General features: G+C 44.8%; 2 protein-coding genes across 3 annotated transcripts; one reads left to right on the top strand and one right to left on the bottom strand.

The window, feature by feature from the left end:
* Positions 1-3,584: 3,584 nt before the first annotated feature.
* dhcr24 (24-dehydrocholesterol reductase) lies at positions 3,585-19,480 on the bottom strand. Its single transcript, XM_014169247.3, has 9 exons — positions 18,963-19,480; positions 12,662-12,817; positions 12,455-12,560; positions 8,836-8,954; positions 8,021-8,284; positions 7,706-7,849; positions 6,967-7,164; positions 5,955-6,133; positions 3,585-5,832 (listed from the first exon to the last, which is right to left on the bottom strand). The coding sequence occupies exons 1-9, from the start codon at positions 19,191-19,193 to the stop codon at positions 5,679-5,681; spliced, it is 1,551 nt and encodes a 516-aa protein (XP_014024722.1). The 5' UTR covers positions 19,194-19,480; the 3' UTR covers positions 3,585-5,678.
* Positions 14,039-23,487, top strand: LOC123729821 (uncharacterized). 2 transcript variants are annotated; one of them, XM_082967984.1, is made up of 4 exons: positions 14,039-14,427; positions 20,933-21,202; positions 21,297-21,583; positions 21,697-23,487. In XM_082967984.1, exons 2-4 carry the CDS (start codon positions 21,116-21,118, stop codon positions 21,917-21,919), a joined length of 597 nt encoding a protein of 198 aa, XP_082824110.1. In that variant the 5' UTR covers positions 14,039-14,427; positions 20,933-21,115; the 3' UTR covers positions 21,920-23,487. The 2 variants fall into 2 exon arrangements, with proteins under 2 accessions (XP_082824110.1, XP_045562097.1); XM_045706141.2 differs by lacking the exon at positions 14,039-14,427 and having other exon boundaries at positions 19,609-21,202.
* Positions 23,488-24,170: the final 683 nt, after the last annotated feature.

Genomic DNA, 24,170 nt, shown 5'->3' on the forward strand with positions numbered 1-24,170 from the left:
GGGCAGGGTCAAATGGAGCACCCATAATGCACCTCAGCTCCCCGGTAACATACAGACACTAAAATCACACCCTTACATCCTGGCTCACACACACAATCTCCCACCATCACAGACACACCTTAGAACATATTAAACTGCGAGTGACCCCCACCAACCGTTTTCTCTCTAGCGTGCAGAAGTGTATGAACCAGACTCCAAGGGAGTACCCTGGTGTGTATGTGGGGTATGGAGAGGAGCTGTGTCGTCATGAGACGCAGAACCACAGTGTGTTTGGAATGTTGGATCAGTACCCAGACGTTCCAACAGAGAGAATCTCCCACAGTACCCTGCTCCAATGCCCTCAACCTGCCGCGAGTACCCTAACCACTGAGCCCTAACCCTGCTCCAATGCCCTCAACCTGCCGCGAGTACCCTAACCACTGAGCCCTAACCCTGCTCCAATGCCCTCAACCTGCCGCGAGTACCCTAACCACTGAGCCCTAACCCTGCTCCAATGCTCTCAACCTGCCGCGAGTACCCTAACCACTGAGCCCTGCTCCAATGCCCTCAACCTGCCGCGAGTACCCTAACCACTGAGCCCTAACCCTGCTCCAATGCCCTCAACCTGCCGCGAGTACCCTAACCACTGACCCCTAACCCTGCTCCAATGCCCTCAACCTGCCGCGAGTACCCTAACCACTGAGCCCTAACCCTGCTCCAATGCCCTCAAACTGCCGCGAGTACCCTAACCACTGAGCCCTAACCCTGCTCCAATGCCCTCAAACTGCCGCGAGTACCCTAACCACTGAGCCCTAACCCTGCTCCAATGCCCTCAACCTGCCGCGAGTACCCTAACCACTGAGCCCTAACCCTGCTCCAATGCCCTCAACCTGCCGCGAGTACCCTAACCACTGAGCCCTAACCCTGCTCCAATGCCCTCAACCTGCCGTGAGTACCCTAACCACTGAGCCCTAACCCTGCTCCAATGCCCTCAACCTGCCGCGAGTACCCTAACCACTGAGCCCTAACCCTGCTCCAATGCCCTCAACCTGCTGCGAGTACCCTAACCACTGAGCCCTAACCCTGCTCCAATGCGCTCCAACCATTCTAGGTAACCTGTAACATCCAACCCGACCCAAATGGTGGAAGAGAAAATAATACCCTTCTCTTCTCCCCGTCTATTTGTCCTCTCCATCGCTCTCTCCTCAATGTTCCTAGTCCCGTGCACTTCTCTGACAGTCACACCCCTCCCCCTTACTCTCCTCTACCCCCCTGTTAAACCTAACCCTTCACCTCTGACTTCTAACCATGACCCCTGTATTCCTTTCCTCTCCTCCAATCAGAGCACGGTTGGTTCTGGTTGTTATGACATTGCAGAAAAGGGGTGGAGTAAGACTGACAATGGCCACACCTCCTCCTTCAGATCCCAGACACGGAGATACGTTCACAAACCTGACAGACACACACACACACACACACACACACACACACAGTAAGACACACACACACACACACACAGTAAGACACACACACACACACACAGTAAGACACACACACACACACACAGTAAGACACACACACACACACAGTAAGACACACACACACACACACAGTAAGACACACACACACACACACAGTAAGACACACACACACACACACACACACACACACACACACAGTAAGACACACACACACACACAGTAAGACACACACACACACAGTAAGACACACACACACACACACAGTAAGACACACACACACACACAGTAAGACACACACACACACACAGTAAGACACACACACACACAGTAAGACACACACACACACACACACACACACACACAGTAAGACACACACACACACACAGTAAGACACACACACACAGTAAGACACACACACACACACACACACACAGTAACACACACACACACACACACACAGTAACACACACACACACACACACACACACACACAGTAAGACACACACACACACAGTAAGACACACACACAGTAAGACACACACACACACACACACAGTAAGACACACACACACACACACACACACACACACACACACACACACACACACACAGTAAGACACACACACACACAGTAAGACACACACACACACACACACACACACAGTAAGACACACACACACACAGTAAGACACACACACACACACACAGTAAGACACACACAGTAAGACACACACACACACAGTAAGACACACACAGTAAGACACACACACACACACAGTAAGACACACACACACACACACACACACACACAGTAAGACACACACACACACACACACACACACACACACACAGTAAGACACACACACACACACACACAGTAAGACACACACACACACACACACAGTAAGACACACACACACACACACACAGTAAGCACACACACACACACACACACACACACAGTAAGACACACACACACACACACACACACACACACACACACACACACAGTAAGACACACACACACACACACACACAGTAAGACACACACACACACACACACAGTAAGACACACACACACACACACACACAGTAAGACACACACACACACACACACAGTAAGACACACACACACACACACACAGTAAGACACACACACACACACACAGTAAGACACACACACAGTAAGACACACACACAGTAAGACACACACACACACACACACACACAGTAAGACACACACAGTAAGACACACACACAGTAAGACACACACACAGTAAGACACACACACACACACACAGTAAGACACACACACACACACACACACACACACAGTAACACACACACACACACACACACACACACACACACACACAGTAAGACACACACACACACACACACACAGTGACACACACACACACACACACACAGTAAGACACACACACACACACACACACAGTAAGACACACACACACACACAGTAAGACACACACACAGTAAGACACACACACAGTAAGACACACACACAGTAAGACACACACACACACACACACACACACACAGTAAGACACACACACACACAGTAAGACACACACACAGTAAGACACACACACACACACACACAGTAAGACACACACAGTAAGACACACACACACACACACACACACAGTAAGACACACACACACACACACACAGTAAGACACACACACACACACACACACACACAGTAAGACACACACACACACACACACAGTAACACACACACACACACACACACACACACACACACACACACAGTAAGACACACACACACACACACACAGTAGGACACACACACACACAGTAGGACACACACACACAGTAGGACACACACAGTGATACCCGACCTGAAATGACAGAGTCCTTTCTCTGACAGAGCTTGTGCGTTTCAGGGAGTTTCCTGGTGCCGCCCAGCAGGAACGCTTTGATGACAGCTGCAAAGACGCACAGCATACACACAAGCAGCACGCCCCAGACTTAGGATTCAACCATCAGATTTCAAAGTTTGGTTTTTCAACTATACTCAAATCTATATTGATCCACATGAGATGTCTATGTTTGGTACCGTAGAAAGTAGTAGAGAGATTTACTGTTGACAAATCAAACTTTATTATCATGCATCAACAAAAACATTTATGTGGACAAAAGCAGTGACATCCTTTCTCTCTGAACACACACACGCGCACGCCACACACACGGACTGACAGGTGACTGTTCTTCCACAAGCCAGAGGAAAATGTGATTGATTAAATACCACAGATGATGTGCGAACCAATAATCATCAGATGAGTTTAAGGCGGAGTGATGTGATCACAGTGGACACAAAGAAACATGTTGTACAGTGGGGGAAAAAAGTATTTGATCCCCTGCTGATTTTGTACATTTGCCCACTTACAAAGAAATGATCAGTCTATAATTTTAATGGTAGGTTTATTCGAACGGTGAGAGACAGAATAACAACAAAAAAATCCTGAAAAACGCATTTCAAAAATGTTATAAAATGATTTGCATTTTAATGAGGGAAATAAGTATTTGACCCCTCTGCAAAATATGACTTAGTACTTGGTGGCAAAACACTTGTTGGCAATCACAGAGGTCAGACGTTTCTTGTAGTTGGCCACCAGGTTTACACACATCTCAGGAGGGATTTTGTCCCACTCCTCTTTGCAGATCTTCTCCAAGTCATTAAGGTTTTGAGGCTGACGTTTGGCAACTCGAACCTTCAGCTCCCTCCACAGATTTTCTATGGGATTAAGGTCTGGAGACTGGCTAGGCCACTCCAGGACCTTAATGTGCTTCTTCTTGAGCCACTCCTTTGTTGCCTTGGCCGTGTGTTTTGGGTCATTGTCATGCTGGAATACCCATCCACGACCCATTTTCAATGCCCAGGCTGAGGGAAGGAGGTTCTCACCCAAGATTTGACGGTACATGGCCCCGTCCATCGTCCCTTTGATGCGGTGAAGTTATCCTGTCCCCTTAGCAGAAAAACACCCCCAAAGCATGTTTCCACCTCCATGTTTGACGGTGGAGATGGTGTTCTTGGGGTCATAGGCAGCATTCCTCCTCCAAACACGGCGAGTTTAGTTGGATTTCAGTCCTTCACGGCGTAGTGTGTTACCAATTGTTTTCTTGGTGACTATGGTCCCAGCTGCCTTGAGATCATTGACAAGATCCTCCCGTGTAGTTCTGGGCTGATTCCTCACCGTTCTCATGATCATTGCAACCTCACAAGGTGAGATCTTGCATGGAGCCCCAGGCCGAGGGATAGTGACAGTTCTTTTGTGTTTCTTCCATTTGCGAATAATCGCACCAAAGTTGTCACCTTCTCACCAAGCTGCTTGGCGATGGTCTTGTAGCCCATTCCAGCCTTGTGTAGGTCTACAATCTTGTCCCTGACATCCTTGGAGAGCGCTTTGGTCTTGGCCATGGTGGAGAGTTTGAAATCTGATTGATTGATTGCTTCTGTGGACAGGTGTCTTTTTTACAGGTAACAAGCTGCGGTTAGGAGCACTCGCTTTAAGAGTGTGCTTCTAATCTCAGCTCGTTACCTGTATAAAAGACACCTGGGTGCCAGAAATCTTTCTGATTGAGAGGGGGTCAAATACTTATTTCCCTCATTAAAATGCAAATCAATTTATAACATTTTTGACATGCGTTTTTCTGGATATTTTTGTTGTTATTCTGTCTCTCACTGTTCAAATAAACCTACCATTAAAATTATAGACTGATCCTTTCTTTATCAGTGGGCAAACGTACAAAATCAGCATGGGATCAAATACTTTTCCCCCCCACTGTATATGTCAGGATAGATTCTAAACACATGATAGATGGAAGAGCAGACTGGATATGTATTGTATAACAGGAAGATGTCCAGTCATTTGAACTAAGGAACTATACCCCTTGATAGTCAAATTAAGGAATGATAAAATAAACAAATGACAGCACAAGTCTCACCTAGGGTTATGAGCTAGAGGTCAGGGCAGGTTGGGGTTAGGGGTCAGAGGTTAGACATCAAAACAGGCAGGTGTTAGGGCTGTGTTTGCTTCATCAGCACATTCACATTCAGTGGAATTTACAATACAAACAGGCTGAGAACACTGTGCAGACACTCCTTAAAGGCTCTCATCTTCATATTGTTGCTGGTGGGATGGCAGAGTTGAAAGGATCAGAGGTTAGAGGTCAGTGTCGTGCAGCTTTGCAGATCTTGTCGTAGACCTCGGGGAAAGCGTCCTGACAGCCAAGCTCCTTCCTCAGACGGTGATACAACGTCCCGTCAAACATCTCCCAGAACTCACTGCGCTCCATGTACACATCAGCATACAGCATCTGGAACCTGGAGACACACACACGTCAACACGATCTGAACCCTAACTCCCTACTCTCTATAGCCCCTGTACGTGTGTGTAAGGGTTGGTATGTTTGTGTGTGGGTGTGTGTGTGTGTACAGAAACTCACCCGTGCACCTCTCTGACAAACTGCTCCAGCTGTCTACACGAGGCTTTAGCCTGGAAGTGTTTAACTCTGGGTTCTCCATACGCTCCGATGTCCACATACAGCTCTGCCTCCTCACCTTTAGGATGAACCATCCCCCGGCCCGGGGGGAGCACGAACGGACACAACCACAGAGGGTACACCTGCAGGGAGGGACATACCAACTCGGTCACACCCTTACAACGAGACATACCAACTCGGTCACACCCCTACAACGAGACATACCAACTCGGTCACACCCCTACAACGAGACATACCAACTCGGTCACACCCCTGCAACGAGACATACCAACTCAGTCACAGCCCTACAACGAGACATACCAACTCGGTCACACCCCTACAACGAGACATACCAACTCGGTCACACCCCTACAACGAGACATACCAACTCGGTCACACCCCTACAACGAGACATACCAACTCGGTCACACCCCTACAACGAGACATACCAACTCGGTCACACCCCTACAACGAGACATACCAACTCGGTCACACCCCTACAACGAGACATACCAACTCGGTCACACCCCTACAACGAGACATACCAACTCAGTCACACCCCTACAACGAGACATACCAACTCGGTCACACCCCTACAACGAGACATACCAACTCAGTCACACCCCTACAACGAGACATACCAACTCTGTCACACCCCTACAACGAGACATACCAACTCGGTCACACCCCTACAACGAGACATACCAACTCAGTCACACCCCTACAACGAGACATACCAACTCTGTCACACCCCTACAACGAGACATACCAACTCGGTCACACCCCTACAACGAGACATACCAACTCGGTCACACCCCTACAACGAGACATACCAACTCGGTCACACCCCTACAACGAGACATACCAACTCAGTCACACCCCTACAACGAGACATACCAACTCAGTCACACTTGAGTTTGTCTAATTTATTAGAGTATATGTTACGCTGTGGAATCATGCAAAGTATGTGTCTTACATGGATGTCCTGGTGGAAGCGTGCGATAGCGGTCTGGATGTGTTTCATGGGGACCAGCATGTCCTGGACAACATGGTGCTGCTCATACAGCTGTCTGATGGTCTCTCCCTGGGTCAGCTTCAACAGAGAGATCTTAGGAGGAACCATCCAGCCAAACAACCAGCGGAACACTGGGTGGTTACCAAACGGGATGATGTCCTGGAGAGACACATTCATGTTGACAGGAATCAGCTTTCCAGCAGTGCAGTGGTGTCCAGTACGTTTCAGAACGTTTAGCTATTGTAATGTACGCCCTACAGACCACCACCCTCAATAAGGATAAAATATCAGGAAGCTGTAAAACTGCCTCCTTACCCATCCTCTCCCCCAACAACAACATCCACCGTTTGCCAGAGAAAAACTACATTATTTAGAACATCATTTAAGGTTAGGAAAGAAACAATTACCAGCAAACCACACATGACTTCCTAATGGCTGTGTGTGTGTGTGTGTGTGTGTGTGTGTGTGTGTGTGTGTGTGTGTGTGTGTGTGTGTGTGTGTGTGTGTGTGTGTGTGTGTTTGTTCACATTAGGGAGACTAATGCATGAGCTGGGGGAGAATATGATGACATGCTGAAATCTGCAGGATAAAAGGGTCACTTTGTATCATCTGTCTAATGCATTGTGTGAATGTGTATGTGTGTAGGGTGTGTGTGTGTGTGTGTGTGTGTGTGTGTGTGTGTGTGTGTGTGTGTGTGTACCTGGAGCTCCCAGAAGATGGATCGTGTGTGTCTGTGGTAGTAGTGGCGTAGAGGGATGTACTCTACTGCTTTCTTGTTCTCTGTCAAGTATCTCTCAACGTGCTTGAAGAACCAAGGCTTATAGTGCAGGCCGATCCGGTTGATCTGCCCCCCCCCCCCCACACACACACACACACACACACACACACACACACACACACACACACACACACACACACACGAGGGTTATGGTTAGATCTTGCAGACAGAGCACTCTCCTCCTCTCTTGTCCTTCTCAGTGTACCCCGTCATTCTTTCTCGCTTTCCCTCTCTCACCTTGTCGGGTTCAGCGGTGTCAGTCATAGTGCCAGTCATGATAACAGCTTCATCCAGTGAGTACTGCAGTCCTTCTACAAATGTGTTGTTCTTGTCCTCAGACGCCTCACTGAACCGACGGCAGATGTTCTCCAGCCCTCTGATTGGCTCATACTGCAAACGAACCCACAACCTCGCAGGGACGATCTTTATTTCCGCGGCAACCAGGAACCCCAGAGTTCCACAGGACCAAGGAACCGCGTGGAACAGGTCAGAATTCTGCTCCTGTTAGAAAACCCAAACACACAGAACAACAGTTCCCCTCCTGTAAGAGAACCATACAGCAGAGGACAGAAACAATCCTCCTCCTTCCTAACTCTCTCTTTGCTTCTCTCTCTCTCTTGTTGCACTGTGAAACCTTTGTTTCCAGATTAGCTGTAGCTAGGTGTTGCCTTGTGTTTACTAATGGATTGGAGGTCTGTAGTATTACTATGTTAGTTATAGAACTGGAGGTCTGTAGTATTACTCTGTTAGTTATAGAACTGGAGGTCTGTAGTATTACTATGTTAGTTATAGAACTGGAGGTCTGTAGTATTACTCTGTTAGTTATAGAACTGGAGGTCTGTAGTATTACTCTGTTAGTTATAGAACTGGAGGTCTGTAGTATTACTCTGTTAGTTATAGAACTGGAGGTCTGTAGTATTACTCTGTTAGTTATAGAACTGGAGGTCTGTAGTATTACTCTGTTAGTTATAGAACTGGAGGTCTGTAGTATTGCTCTTCTCCGACTACAAGGTTCTCTCAAAGAGTCGAACAGTAAAGAGAGATCTGCTCACCTCAGTACAGCGGACCAGGCTGCCATCAGCCAGCACCAGCTCAAAGGCAACACAGATGTGCTGGAAGAGTCCATAGATATGAGAGGACGACTCAATACCTGTACCCATCACAAGACCTCCTAGAGAGAGAGAGAGAGAGAGAGAGAGAGCGAGAGAGAGAGCGAGCGCGAGAGAGAGAGAGCGAGCGAGAGATAGGCTTGATTATTTAGTAAACTAAAGACAATGGGGGAATACAATTTCTTTTATTTAACCTTTATTTAACTAGGAACGTCAGTTAAGAACAAATTCTTATTTACAATGACGGCCTAGGAACAGTGGGTTAACTGCCTTGTTCAGGGGCAGAACGACAGATTTTTACCTTGTCAGCTCGGGGATTCGGTCTAGCAACCTTTCGGTTACTGGCCCAACGCTCTAACCACTAGGCTACCTGCCGCCCTAATGCTCAGGAACAGTCAAGATAAAACAGTGCCATGCCTTAAGATGGAAGCCCCCACATACACTGGCATGTCTCCAATGGGTCTTCTAGTTTTTAGATATTGTTATTTTGGAATTGTCCACTTCTCATTCTCAAGGTGACAATGAAAGAACCTTGTTAATGTGGTGAAATGCAGCTAAAAGTGTAAGATATCTTGCTATGAGGCGTTAAATCAAAAAGGGTCACTCGGGTGGGATGGGGTGTTTTTTGGGGGGGGTTTATCTTCTAATTCATCCTATTTTTTTGTTTTACTTCTAATGTTGGAATCAATTAGCATAGCATCTATTGTTGCTTGCATGTACTATGAATGCTCCTGACAGTATGTTATTGCTAAGCATGTAATGATTATTATTATGTGATATGGACCTGCACTGACGAGGTATTTGTCAACCGCTGTTTATTCTGACGATTCATTGAAAACAGAATAATAATAAAAACTGTCAATAAAAATACAAATAATAATAACAACATAGAACAACAGCACAGGACAACAAAAACAACAGAAGTGAGGACACTTTAGGGATTCGGGGAACTCAATACCCTCACAGGTGAAAAAGCAGAGAGCAGGGTAAACACTCAAACAGTTCCTCGGTTGTGTGTGTGTGTGTGTGTGTGTGTGTGTGTGTGTGTGTGTGTGAGAGAGAGAGAGAGAGAGAGAGAGAGTGAGTCTCGGTGGAAATCCAGATTAATCTACAGCGTGCTGATGGGAAAACATTAAGCTGTTGATCTAACATTCATGGATCCGGAAAACCATTATGGAATCTGATCCAGGGGCGCTGTGCACTTCCGAAACCATTTCCTTTGAGTTTCACCTTCGGAACTCTACCATCTGTAAACCATGTATCATCCAATCCAATAAGATGGTTATCACAACCCGAAATAAACAACCCTGATGGATGATATGCCATGGAAATGCTAAGCTACAGAGGAGTATACTACAATCAATGAGTTAGCCAGCTAACGTTGATAAACAACCAGAAATAACTACTGATTTTCAGGTTCAACCTCTTAAGGATCTGACCCTTTTTTCAATTTCGTCTAAAATGACATACCCAACTCTAACTGCCTGTAGCTCAGGACCTGAAACAAGGATATGCATATTCTTGATACCATATGAAAGGAAACACCTTGAAGTTTGTGGAAATTTGAAATTAATGTTGGAGAATATAACACATTAGATCTGGTAAAAGATAATAGAAACAAAAAAACATGAGTTTTTTATATATTTTTTCTCATCTTTAAAATGCAAGAGAAAGAGAGAGAGAAATTGATACATTTTCAAGTACATAACTATAGAGAACAAACAAAAATTATATGGTAATACAAAATTAAAGTTTACACACTCCCAGGAATGTCATACATGATAGATAATTAGCTCACTAACTGGCACACATCTAGATGGCCAGTAGATCCCAGTTACTACATTTGAATATAAAAATAGATTTTATCAAACAAAACTATGCTACATTTAATCTCTGGGACCCTCAGGATGAGAAATCTGAGCAAGATTACTGAATGTAAGTACATTATTTACCTTCAGAGGTGAATGTATCAAACCAGTTGCCATGATAAAACTTTTTTGTTGTTGTGCACTCTCCTCAAAACAATAGCATGGTATTTTTTCACTGTAATAGCTACTGTAAATTGGACAGTGCAGTTAGATTAACAAGAATTTAAGCTTTCTGCCCATATAAGGCATGTCTATGTCCTGGGACATTTTCTTGTTACTTACAACGTCATGCTAATCAAATTAGCATGACGTTAGCTCAACCGTCCCAGTATAGGGAATCCGATCCCGTAGATTAAGAAAGCTAAACATAGATATGTGTTTTTGGTTGTTGAGTGAATTAGACCATGCATATTTCACACTCATCTTTAAAAAAAAAAAAAAGGTTATTTCAGAATATTTTGGCTTTGTAGTATACCCCTCTGGATGACAATTTGACAGTCACTCAATTTGACAGGACAACGACATATCCCACCATTCACTGAGTGTACAAAACATTACAAACACCTGTTCTTTCCATGTCATAGACTGACCAGGTGAAAGCTGTGATCCCTTATTGATGTCACTTGTTAAATCCACTTCAAATCAGTGTAGATTTGGATTGTTTTTCAAGTTGGCTGGATGCCCTTTAGGTGGTGGACCATTCTTGATACTCACGGGAAACTGTTGAGTGTGAAATAACCAGCAGTGGTACAGTGCTTGACACAAACCGGTGCGCCTGGCACCTACTACCTTACCCCGTTCAAAAGCAATTCAATATTTTGTCTTGCCCATTCACCCTCTGAATGGCACACATACACAATCCATGTCTCAGTTGTCTCAAGACCTAAACATCCTTCTTTAACCTGTCTCCTCCCCTTCATCTACACTGATTGAAGTGGATTTAACAGGTGACATCAATAAGGGATCACAGCTTTCACCTGGATTTACCTGATCAGTCTCATGGAAAGATCAGGTGTTCTTAATGTTTTGTACACTCAGTGTATATACTAGAGCTGGGTGATATGGACAAAATTCCATATTGCGATAAATTGCCTGAATTGATGCGATAACGATAAATAGAACGATAATTTTATAACATTAATGTGTACCACAGTTTTTTTAATTACCCTTTAAAATACTACTACTAGTTTGATTGTTGTAGCTATCAATTGTCCCATTAACAATCACCCATATTAGCAAACTTAAAAAAATATATATAAAAAAAAATCTAGCATGTAACATAGCCATACAACAATATATACTACATTATAATCCCAACCCATATACCTAAGCAATAAGGCACCTCAGGGATATGTGGTATATGGCCAATATACCACGGCTAAGGGCTGTTCTTACGCTTGTCGCAACATGGAGTGACTGGATACAGCCCTTAGCCGTGGTATATTGGCCATATACCACAAACCCCTGAGGTGCCTTATTGCTATTATAAACTGGTTAGCAACGTAATTAGAGCAGTAAAAATACATGTTTTGTCATACCCATGGTATACTGTCTTATACCACAGCTGTCAGCCAATCAGTATTCAGGGCTCGAACCACCCAGTTTGTAAAATAACATATACCACCACACAATATAACCTGAGCCATATACAACCAATATATGAGGATGATATGACAACGAGATGCGTAGCGTACCGACAGTGAGGTCGTCCAGTTCTGGCAGCACAGGCAGAGTCCAGCCCAGGGAGTTGAGGAGAGCAGTTATCTGGCCCATGTTGACCAGGGGCTCCACACGAACCACCTGTTATACATGCACATATCCAGGTCATAAGCGTTTACACACACACACTTTTATATACAGAGCTACAGTGTGTGTGTGTGTGTGTGTGTTTGATCTCCTACCTGTCTCTGTGTGTCCACCTCCAGTATGTCCATCATGTTGATCATTATGTTCTTATTGGTCTTCTTGTATTTCCCCACTCTAAGAGAGACAGTCAGCCAGCCTGGACGACCTGTACACATGTGGGTTTTCCCCCCCTCCTTCCTCCATTCGCGCACCTGCAACACACAGACAGTATTATACTCTAAATTAAGATTAAGCTCAATTTATTCGGAAATTGCACACAAGGTCCAACCAAAATTTGACTTCCGCTTTTAACCCAACCCTTCGAAAGACACACGTACATACACATACAGGTTTTGGAGAGGTGAGGTGGGGGCTGCCACACAGGGCGCCCGGGGGAGCTGTTGTTGTGGGGGGGTTAAGTACCTTGCTCAAGGGCACAACGGCAGGCAATGGAATCTAGGATTTGGTACCAGAAACCATCCTGTTGCCAGCTCACTTCACGCCTGATTTTTTCCCATCAGAGTATATATATACTTCCGTTCAAAAGTTTGGGGTCACTTAGAAATGTCCTTGTTTTTGAAAGAAAAGCAAAATTTTTTGTCTATTAAAATATCAAATTGATCAGAAATACCATGTAGACATTGTTAATGTTGTAAATGACTATTGTAGCTGGAAACTGAAGATTTTTATGGAATATCTACATCGGCGTACAGAAGCCCATTATCAGCAACCATCACTCCTGTGTTCCAATGGCACGTTGTGTTAGCTAATCCAAGTTTATCATTTTAAAAGGCTAATTGCTGATCATTAGAAAACCCTTTTGCAATTATGTTAGCGCAGCTGAAAACTGTTGTCTTGATTAAAGAAGCAATAAAACTGGCCTTCTTTAGACTAGTTGAGTATCTGAAGCATCAACATTTGTGGGTTTGATTACAGGCTCAAAATGGCCAGAAACAAATACATTTCTTCTGAAACTGTCTATTCTTGTTCTGAGAAATGAAGGCTATTCCATGTAAGAAATTGCCAAGAAACTGTAGATCGCGTACAGAGCTGTGTACTACTCCCTTCAAAGAACAGCGCAAACTGGCTCTAACCAGAATAGAAAGAGGAGTGGAAGGCCCCGGTGCACAACTGAGCAAGAGGACAAGTACGTTAGAGAATCTAGTTTGAGAAACAGACGCCTCACAAGTGCTCAACTGGCAGCTTCATTAAATAGTACCTGAAAAACACCAGTCTCAACATCAACAGTGAAGAGGCGACTCCGGGATGCTGGCCTTCTAGGCAGAGTTCCTCTGTCCAGTGTCTGTGTTCTTTTGCCCATCTTAATCTTTTATTTTTATTGGCCAGTCTGAGATATGGCTTTTTCTTTGCAACTCTGCCTAGAAGGCCAGCTCCCGGAGTCGCCTCTTCAGTGTTGACATTGAGACTGGTTATTACACAACGGTTATTATGGCCAAACAGTTCTATTTTGTTTCATCAGACCAGAGGACATTTCTCCAAAAAGTACGATCTTTGTCCCCATGTGCAGTTGCACACCGTAGTCTGGCTTTTTTATGCGGTTTTGGAGCAGTGGCTTCTTCCTTGCTGAGTGGCCTTTCAGGGTATGTCGATATAGGACTTGTTTTACTGTGGATATAGATACTTTTGTATCGGTTTCCTCCAGCATCTTCACAAGGTCCTACCAACGGGACATATCCTAAAAACTGCAACAACAAAAAAAACTGTAATATCCTATGTTTCACGGAATCGTGGCTGAATGACGACATGGATATTCAGCTAGCGGGATATACGCTGCACTGGCAAGATAGAACAGCACACTCCGGTAAGACGAGGGGGGGGCGGTCTGTGCATATTTGTAAACAACAGCTGGTGCACGCAATCTAATGAAGTCTCTAGATTTTGCTCGCCTGAAATAGAGTATATTGTGATAAATTGCAGGCCACACTACTTGCCTAGACTATTTCAGCTATACTTTTCATGGCTGTTTATTTACCACCACAGACAGATGCTGGCACTAAGACCGCACTCAGTCAGCTGTATAAGGAAATAAGCAAACAGGAAACCACTCACCCAGAGGCGGCGCTCCTAGTGGCCGGAGACTTTATTGCAGGGAAACTTAAATCAGTTCTACCAAATTTCTTTCAATGTTAAATGTGCAACCAGAGGGGACAAAATTCTAGATCACCTGTACTCCACACACAGAGACGCGTACAAAGCTCTCCCTCGCCCTCCATTTGGTAAATCTGACCACAACTCTATCCTCCTGCTTACAAGCTAAAATTAAAGCAGGAAGCACCAGTGACTCGGTCTATAAAAAAGTGGTCAGATGAAGCAGATGCTAAACTACAGGACTGTTTTGCTAGCACAGACTGGAACATGTTCCGGGACTCTTCCGATGGCATTGAGGCGTACACCACATCAGTCACTGGCTTTATCAATAAGTGCATCGAGGACATTGTACCCACAGTGACTGTACATACATACCCCAACCAGAAGCCATGGATTACAGGCAACATTCGCACTGAACTAAAGGGTAAAGCTGCCGCCTTTAAGGTGCGGGACTCTAACCTGGAAGCTTACAAGAAATCCTGCTATGCCCTGCGACGAACCATCAAACAGGCAAAGCGTCAATACAGGGCTAAGATTGAATCATATTACACCGGCTCCGACGCTCGTCTTATGTGGCAGGGCTTGCAAACTATTACAGACTACAAAGGGAAGCACAGCCGAGAGCTGCCCAGTGACACGAGCCTACCAGACGAGCTAAATCACTTCTATGCTCGCTTCGAGGCAAGCAACACTGAGGCATGCATGAGAGCATCAGCTGTTCTGGACGACTGTGTGATCACGCTCTCCGTAGCCGACGTGAGTAAGACCTTTAAACAGGTCAACATACACAAGGCTACGGGGCCAGACGGATTACCAGGACGTGTGCTCCGGACATGTGCTGACCAACTGGCAGGTGTCTTCACTGACATTTTCAACATGTCCCTGATTGAGTCTGTAATACCAACATGTTTCAAGTGCACCACCATAGTCCCTGTGCCCAAGAACACAAAGGCAACCTGCCTAAATGACTACAGACACATAGCACTCACGTCCGTAGCCATGAAGTGCTTTGAAAGGCTGGTAATGGCTCACAACACCATTATCCCAGAAACCCTAGACCCACTCCAATTTGCATACCGCCCAAACAGATCCACAGATGATGCAATCTCTATTGCACTCCACACTGCCCTTTCCCACCTGGACAAAAGGAACACTTATGTGAGAATGCTATTCATTGACTACAGCTCAGCGTTCAACACCATAGTACCCTCAAAGCTCATCACTAAGCTAAGGATCCTGGAACTAAACACCTCCCTCTGCAACAGGATCCTGAACTTCCTGACGGGCCGCCCCCAGGTGGTGAGGGTAGGTAGCAACACATCTGCCACGCTGATCCTCAACACTGGAGCCCCCCAGGGGTGCGTGCTCAGTCCCCTCCTGTACTCAGTCCCCTCCTGTGCTCAGTCCCCTCCTGTGCTCAGTCCCCTCCCCTCCAGAACAGCTGGTGCTCTCATGCGTGTCAGTGTTATTTGCCTTGAAGCGAGCATAAAAGTAGTTTAGCTTGTCTGGTAGGCTCGTGTGACTAGGCAGCTCTCGGCTGTGCTTCCCTTTGTAGTCTGTAATGGTTTGCAAGCCCTGCCACATCTGACGAGCATCAGAGCCGGTGTAGTATGATTAGATCTTAGTCCTGTATTGGCGCTTTGCCTGTTTGATGGTTCGTCGGAGACCAGGTGTAGCAGTGGTAAGGTGTTGAGACTGCTGTTGGGACAGCTTTATGTAGGCCCTAACAGTTTGTGTGCACCGTTTGTCACCGTTATAGTGCAATTAATGCATTGTTTTGTGTTGTGGCTTTGCTGGCATGCTCCACATTACATTTTTTTACCCCACCAAGATTTACATGCTAAAATCGCCACTGCATAGAAGATAGATAGGTAGTAGGTAGTGGACTTTTCCTGGGTTCAATCGTTAAAGCCGTACTGCTTTTCCCTGTAAATTAATCCCTACAGAACATTACACATGGAAGCAAGAATTTGAACTTTGCACCGACACAAGGGAAATACAATATCTGATACCATGCTGAAATGCTGAGCTCCCAGAATACACTCACACACTGGCACACATTCCGAGATCTACGCAGTGAACCCTGCACAGTTTGTTATCTCTTCCATTCCCAAATCCCTTGTTCTTTCCAAAATCCCTTTAGGAAGAGAGGGATTAAGGTCCCTCACCCCAGGAATTTCACAGCACAGTCACACACACACACACACACACACACACAAAATGTATTATAATTTGATCTGTTATCATCTGGTGTTATCACGGATCTGTGTTTAGGAGCATACACACACACACGCATCTGGGGTTATTATCAGGAACCTGTGTGAAGGTTCAGATAACATACCATGTTTGAATTTAGACTGTAATAGCACTGCACAAGTTATCAATTAATAGGCCTTTACATGTAGGGTAGTAGAGTAGAGGCCCAACGGGCCACCAGATGGCACTGTCTGGCTCTATTATTCCTTCTATGTTGTTTAATCTGAGTTTGACTTCAATGTGCCCAGCCGGCTATGCTATTGTTGCCACCAGCGACCGGCTCATACATAAAACATCCTTCATTCAGGCTGCAAAGGCGTCGGTTTCCTCAACTCGATTTAATGGTCCACCGACCTAAAAGAACTGGGAAAATATGCGTACTGTCTTAATGAAACAATATTTTCCACCACCATGCTAGAGTGGCTAATGCTACATCCTGATGTTGCTGCACTGTGTTCTGGCAGGTGTAAACAACAGACTGCTGCAACCTGATTGTCTGAACGCGGTGTGCAACATCTGGAAATGTTGATGATTGTGTTTTATTAAGACAGTATGGTCCTACGCATATTTGCTTGCGATACGGCTTTCAAAACATATGGCCCTTATCTTTCTTTTATTTGAAGAAACAATACTTCAAATAACAGCTAGTGTTTGCACAGATCCATTCAGCTATGGGTGTGTCCATCCGACGAAACGACACTTCTGCTACACTTCCTGAGTTACACTTACACACATACTAGATAACTAATTAGCACCGGTGGTCGCCTCGTCTTCCGTCTGTTTTCCTTAAACAAGCGCTGTAGCATGGAGATACGGCCGTGTGGGAACACTAACCCTATCAAGGTGTGTATCAATTTAAACTTTTTTTTTATGATTTCTCGCTGATATGAAAGATAAGGTCCTTATGCTTCCAAAACTGTACAGCAAGCGATGCATATTAATGTTCAGACCGAGCATCAGGGATCTTAACAAAACTCTCCCCTACAGAAGACACCTTCGTCCAATGACTCTTATGTGTAATGTCATGGAATTGAGAGTCCTGATCAATGACATTTGAATTAAACCAGATCAAAGTACAGTATGGTGACCAAATTATAAAAAATGACTTGCTTCTACTTTGATAACGTTTGATCAAAGTTACTGGTCCCCTCCCCAATGTCAAACGCTTCGATTCAGGAGCCGGGATTATTAAGGGGTTAAGGTGACATCACCCTAACCCTCATTTTAATACACCAATGATAACATGATGTTCTCTTACCTAATTTAAATAAGTACCGCTTTGTAACCAACATTGAAGGCGGCGTTTGCAGAAGGGGCGTGGTTTATATAGCTAGATAACTCCTCTACCGGTGCCAACATTTTACAGTAGGATGTCAGCAAATATATTTAAACGTTTACCCTATTCATCTATAGCAAAGATACTTACATGTTTCCCCTTTCATCTGTGTCTGGTGTTAGCTAGTTACCGGCTACCTAGGGCTTCAGCCAGCATAGAACAAAAGGGGGAGGGTCGTTCAAAACTCTGATGCAGTTGTCAAGTCAACACATCAGTCAGTGTTGCTGTGAACAACATAACAAGAGACATGCCAAACGGGAGATGTATTAAAAAAAAAGTTGACATCATTGATGCAATTTCAATGTTGTTTGAGTTGCTTTGTGTATCACCAAATTTTCTTGATGATTACTGCAACACTACATCCAAGTTGCTTGACATAGGCGTTTTAGAGCTGTCAGTCAAGGCAAGCTCATGAATTTAAGCTTCCCGCCCACTCACACTGTCTTTTCAAACTTCCTGGTAGTTTGTAATTTTTCTAAAAGAAATTTCCACTCCTATCCAAAACAAATATTATGGGTGATATTTTAGTCACCCAAGAGGCTATTTTGCATGGGAATCAGAATGACTGTTCGGGGCCTTTAATGTTAACAATTTATTTAAATAGAGTATAATCACAGGAGTGCATACATAATTGATATTCAGCCTCGTGCCCTTACTTGTCTCTGGATGTTCCGTACGCGCTGGTCGTGCTGTTTAGGCGCAGAACACATCTTGAAGATGAGCCACGCGCGCAGGTAATAATACACATCAAATATGACTGAGAGCGGCAGCAGAAACAGACAGACGAATATCCATCTCTGATGAACGATGACGTAGTCTAAGCCTTTCACCTTGATCCACAACAGAAATAGTACTACCAGTCCACCAAGATACAGCAACGGATCCATCTTTACCGCTCTGTTGGTCTACTTGGCCTGATGATGGTCCAGTTGGACTTTTCCAGAGAGAAAATCCCTTCCAGGAACAATCGATCTTCTATGACCTTTAGTTGGGAGCGAGTGATGCAAGATTAAAACGCTTCTGCTTTTAAAATCCAACACAGATTCTTTATGCCAACATATGCACACACATAAATTCACACACACTTACACACATAGATAGGTGTGTAAATTTTGAAGTTAGAATCCAGCCACTCCTGTCGTTCTCTCTGATATGCGAGTCTGGCTGGGTGGTCGGCTAGCCCCGCCTCTGGCCGGTGCTCATTGGCGAACAATGCGTCAATCGGGATAACTCCAGTTGCTATGTCGGCGCGCTTCGTCCAATCAGAGAGCAGAAAGCTCGTCACACCATTCACCCCCTGCTCATGCCTTCATTAACATACAACAGTTAGGTAATACAGTGGATACATGATATAAATCAATAAAACGTTGTAAAACGAATAAACAAAAAAACGAAACTAATATTAAACTAGGCCTACAGTATTTCAATATCCTATTGTATGCATGATACAATTATTAAACTGTATGAAAAACATAGGCTATATTAATTAAACTATAACAAACTTTTATAACTTCCATATAATTACAATAGTAGTTATTGCGATCATATAGCCAGGCAATAAAACTATACCAATTACTACCGTAAACAGGTAATACAACTACATTGATTATTAGGATACATGAAACCCTAACCAATGAAAAGAAATTGAATTTGTGAATACAGTGCGAATACATCCTTAAATATCCATAGTTAACTATTAGTCTGAAATCAAACTAGATAAATAATACCATATACCCTATCCATACAGTGAGGTAGGTCTGGATACATAGCTTTAGCCACATCTATGAACGGTCACAGTGACAGGAGCCGTCCTTGACTTGGGTAGGAGGAGCTCACCGGAGCTGAGTACCAACACCTCAAATGTTCTACTGCTTGAGCTCCTGTTCCTCTTATAGAATAGTAGCTCAAAAGTATTGTGGAGCTCCTGCACCTAAATATAAACAGTACCGGTACCCAAAATGAGTACTGGAACCTATTTCAGTCCAAGTCAAGCACTGGCACAGGAGAGATTTCTGACTGATTGTTTTCAGTTTAATTCACTTTCAATTGTTGGGTCATATGAAAAGGAGTGAACATGCGAACACAGATACACCGAGGCATGCAAACATGCACACACATGAATGGAGCATTACTAGGCTGGTGAGTTGTACACACACATTAGACAGAGGGTGGGGCGCCAGTAATTAATGGGCTCTGCTGTCAACTCGTCTGTCTCTCCTGCCCGGAACACACACACCACACACTAATTCTCTCTCTTTTTCTCTCTCTCTCTCTCTCTCTCTCACACACTCACTCAGCCCTCCCGGATCATTCTCTCCTGCTTTCAGTGTCTTCATTTAAGAAACTGTATGATATTGACAATTTTTTATGTGAGCTTCTGGATATCATTGGAAAATGGGTCTCTATTATTTTAAAAGAAATTGATGGTGATCACCTCATCTTTTGTCTTCATTTCATCATCCAGTCTGGAAGGAATAAAAGAAAACTAACATTTCCTCCATTTCATTTGTATTTCTACTGCTGTAGCTGAAGATAATGGGACTCTGTGCAAATGTTTTTCAACTTTAACTCTCATTTAACTTCAAATCCATTCATCATCTTTGCTTCTTGAATCCAAATAACCCAGACGGACCTGGGAACCACACTTGGAATGGGACCTGGTCCCATGGAACTGACCAGAACAGAGCACGCCTAACGGGTTATTTACCAGGGGGTTACATCCCTGGTGATCCCATAGAGAGGGAGATGCCTTCCCTGAACCACAGAAACTAACACACACACAAACCTCATCCCCGGAGGTCCCAAAGCGATGCCTTCCCTCCACCACGGCGCCATCTTCCTCGGAGTCTTTCTCATCGCGACAGGCGGTTCCACTGCCTTTCTCACCTCCTCACAAGTGGGTACTATAAAGAGATACAATGTACAATCTATTATTATTACTGTTATGATTATGGTTAATAATGAAATAATGTTATTTATCATTATTACAGAGCCGCCTGCAGGCGTTCTCTCTGTGCTGTGTGGTGCTGGGAGCCGTTATGCTGATCCTGGGGCTTCTCTGGGCCATGAGTAACAAGCACCAGGTAGAGTACAGCCAGGGAGAGTACCCCAACTTCCCCCAATACCCCCACCAAGGAGAACACCCCAACTATCCCTACCCACACCCAGACCTCAACTACCCTGGCCAGTACGCCCATCCTGACCTGGGACACGTCCTCTTCAGTCCCCGTGGTCCTGTTGGACACTTCCCAGAGTCCCAGTCAGCCCTACTGCAGAGGTAACGTATCCTTCTTGAATTGTTATTGTTGAATTTAAAGTACATAAAAGGTAAATGAAAGGTTACAATGCACTGTAACTGTCCTTTATGTGTGCGTGTTTGTTTGTGTCTAGGACCGAGCACCAGCGGCGAGGTGTGTATGGGGCTAATGATGTGGACTACCCCCCACTCAGCCCCCCTCCCCGCTACCCCCCCGGGCTGGGTCCCCCACCTCCCTACGAGGTCGCCATAAAGACCACCTGTAGCTCCACCCACCTGCGCCGCTCCTACTCAGACACACACCTGGCCTCGGAACCCCTGTTTGGCCGATCACGGGAGATCAGCTTTGAGGTGTGACATCACTTCAGACAGGCCCACACACTGCCTCCACCCACCACACTGGAGGAGGAATACTGTGGCCACACCCTTCACTCAGGCTCTTCCAATCAGCTGTCAGCCCATAGGAAAAGGCAGGAATGGGAGATTGCCCTAAAGCAACACCCTGAGCAGCATATTATCTGTCTGTCTTCAACAACCTGTAGTTGAGCATGTTTTCACAAGCTACCTTTTAAAGGAGACATTGAGTTTGCCTGGTGCAAAGGAACCGATGGAATAGCCCAAAAGTGCAAACCACACTCAATGTCCGCAGTGCCTCTCCCTGCCTCTGCTAGCTCTTTACAGTATATGCATGTGTAACAGAATATAAAAGTTAAATATTGTTTAATTATGTCAAGTTCCACAAAAATAGTCTGAATACTTGAAATTATTTATTGTCATCGAGGAGTCCTTTTGAAATCCAAATGTGATACATTAATGTGTCTGCGAGGACATCTAGTGTTCAGTCGACATGCTAGACAACTAAAACCCTACAAATACCCCATCCATTCCCCTCGAAAGGGTTTTGTCTAGAAGGGATACAGCTTTAGTCAACATAGACTTTTCATAGCAGGTTTAAAGGCGATGCATGGTCAATCTGTCATCTGCCGTGCAGCATTTACGGTGAGACGGCCTCTGCAGAAATCAGGGCATGCATACTTCTTGTGCTTCGCGGATCAGCGCAGAGCTGTTGTGAAGTAAGTTGTCAAGGAAGTGAGTTTGTGTTTATACAGGACCTCCCGCCCCCATCTACCGTCAACCAATCATGTCAATGCAGAGCTATACAGCGCTATATGGATCCCTCCACATTGTTACAAAATTTGGGAGGCGCATGACGATGCGGTATGGAGCTCAATTTGGCCTCTGCATGACCACGGAGGCCACGAAATTGCGTCACACCCTCCACATGGTGTCTCCTACCACATTTTCAGATCAAGCGTATAATTTACGCAGTGGTTTAGGATCATTAATGTAGCAGGTTGTTAAGTTTAGGAAAAGGGTTAGCTAAAATAAAAAATAAACGTGACGTCAGATTTGACAAAAGCTGTATCCCAGCTAGACATGACCCTTAAAGGCTCTGCATGGTCAATCTGTAACACATGACTCCCCTGTCCTGCCACAAGGAGAATGTAGTATGTTGAAACAGGCTCCACATACACAATCAGCCCAGAGGTGTATCTCCTTGGCTGATTAATGATAAAAAATATGGTACTTTATAAATGCACATATTGTTATTCTGTGCAATTTGGTTGTATAAGACTATGAATTTAGGAATTAGATTCCAGGGGCCTCATTTATCAATAATGCATAGGCACAAATCTGTGTGTAAACAATGCTTGGGATAATGTCCACGCAAAGTGTGAGATTTATCAATATGAACATTGGATTGAGTCTGCACAAATTTAAGCACATCCATGACATTGCGTATGCACAGTGGCAAGCGGTGGAATAAGGGAACTGCTTGTCAAGTGTAGAATGGGGAAAATATATGTTGAAAATGTGTGAAGTTGGGAGAGTAATCATTAAATAATGTTTTTTATTCCATTGTATTTCCACTGTGAATTCATGCAACATACACTACATGACCAAAAGTATGTGGACACCTGCTCGTCAAACATCTCATTCCAAAATCATGGGCATTAATATGGAGTTGGTCCCCTCTTTACTGCAATAACAGCCCACATTAATCTGGGAAGGCTTTCCACTAGATGTTAGAACATTGCTGCAGGGACTTGCGTCCATTCAGCCATGAGGATTAGTGAGGTCGGGCGATTAGGCCTGGCGTGTTCCAATTCATCCCAAAGGTGTTCGATGGGGTTGAGGTCACGGCTCTGTGCAGGCTAGTCAAGTTCTTCCACACCGATCTTGACAAACACTTTCTGTATGGACCTCGCTTTGTGCACAGGGGCATTGTCATGCTGAAACAGGAAAGGGGCCTCCCTCAAACTGTTGCCATAAAGCTGGAAGCACAGAATGTCATTGTATGCTGTAGCATTAAGATTCCCCTTCACTAGAACGAAGGGGCCTAGCCAAGGACTCCCGAGTGGCGGAGAAGTCTAAGGCACTGCATCTCAGTGCTAGAAGCATCACTACAGACCCTGGTTCGATCCCGGGCTGTATCACAACCAGCCATGATCGTGAGTCCCATAGGGCGGCACACAATTGGCTCAGCATCGTCTGGGTTAGGGGAGGGTTTGGCCGGCCTAGTTAAATAAAGGTTAAATAAAAAATA

The sequence above is a fragment of the Salmo salar genome, chromosome 23 (genome assembly GCF_965601325.2).
Source record: "Salmo salar chromosome 23, fSalSal1, whole genome shotgun sequence".
NCBI lineage: Eukaryota > Metazoa > Chordata > Actinopteri > Salmoniformes > Salmonidae > Salmo > Salmo salar.

Excerpts from the sequence above, each read along its gene's own strand:
- dhcr24 (XM_014169247.3), bottom strand. The coding sequence starts at position 19,193 with ATGGATCCGTTGCTGTATCTTGGTGGACTGGTAGTACTATTTCTGTTG. Across the intron at positions 8,955-12,454 it reads ACTGGACGACCTCACTGTCG|GAGGTCTTGTGATGGGTACA; the intron begins GTACGCTACGCA and ends CTCTCTCTCTAG. Across the intron at positions 8,285-8,835 it reads GCCTGGTCCGCTGTACTGAG|GAGCAGAATTCTGACCTGTT; the intron begins GTGAGCAGATCT and ends GTTTTCTAACAG.
- LOC123729821 (XM_082967984.1), top strand. The coding sequence starts at position 21,116 with ATGCCTTCCCTCCACCACGGCGCCATCTTCCTCGGAGTCTTTCTCATC. Across the intron at positions 21,203-21,296 it reads CCTTTCTCACCTCCTCACAA|AGCCGCCTGCAGGCGTTCTC; the intron begins GTGGGTACTATA and ends TCATTATTACAG. Across the intron at positions 21,584-21,696 it reads CAGTCAGCCCTACTGCAGAG|GACCGAGCACCAGCGGCGAG; the intron begins GTAACGTATCCT and ends GTTTGTGTCTAG.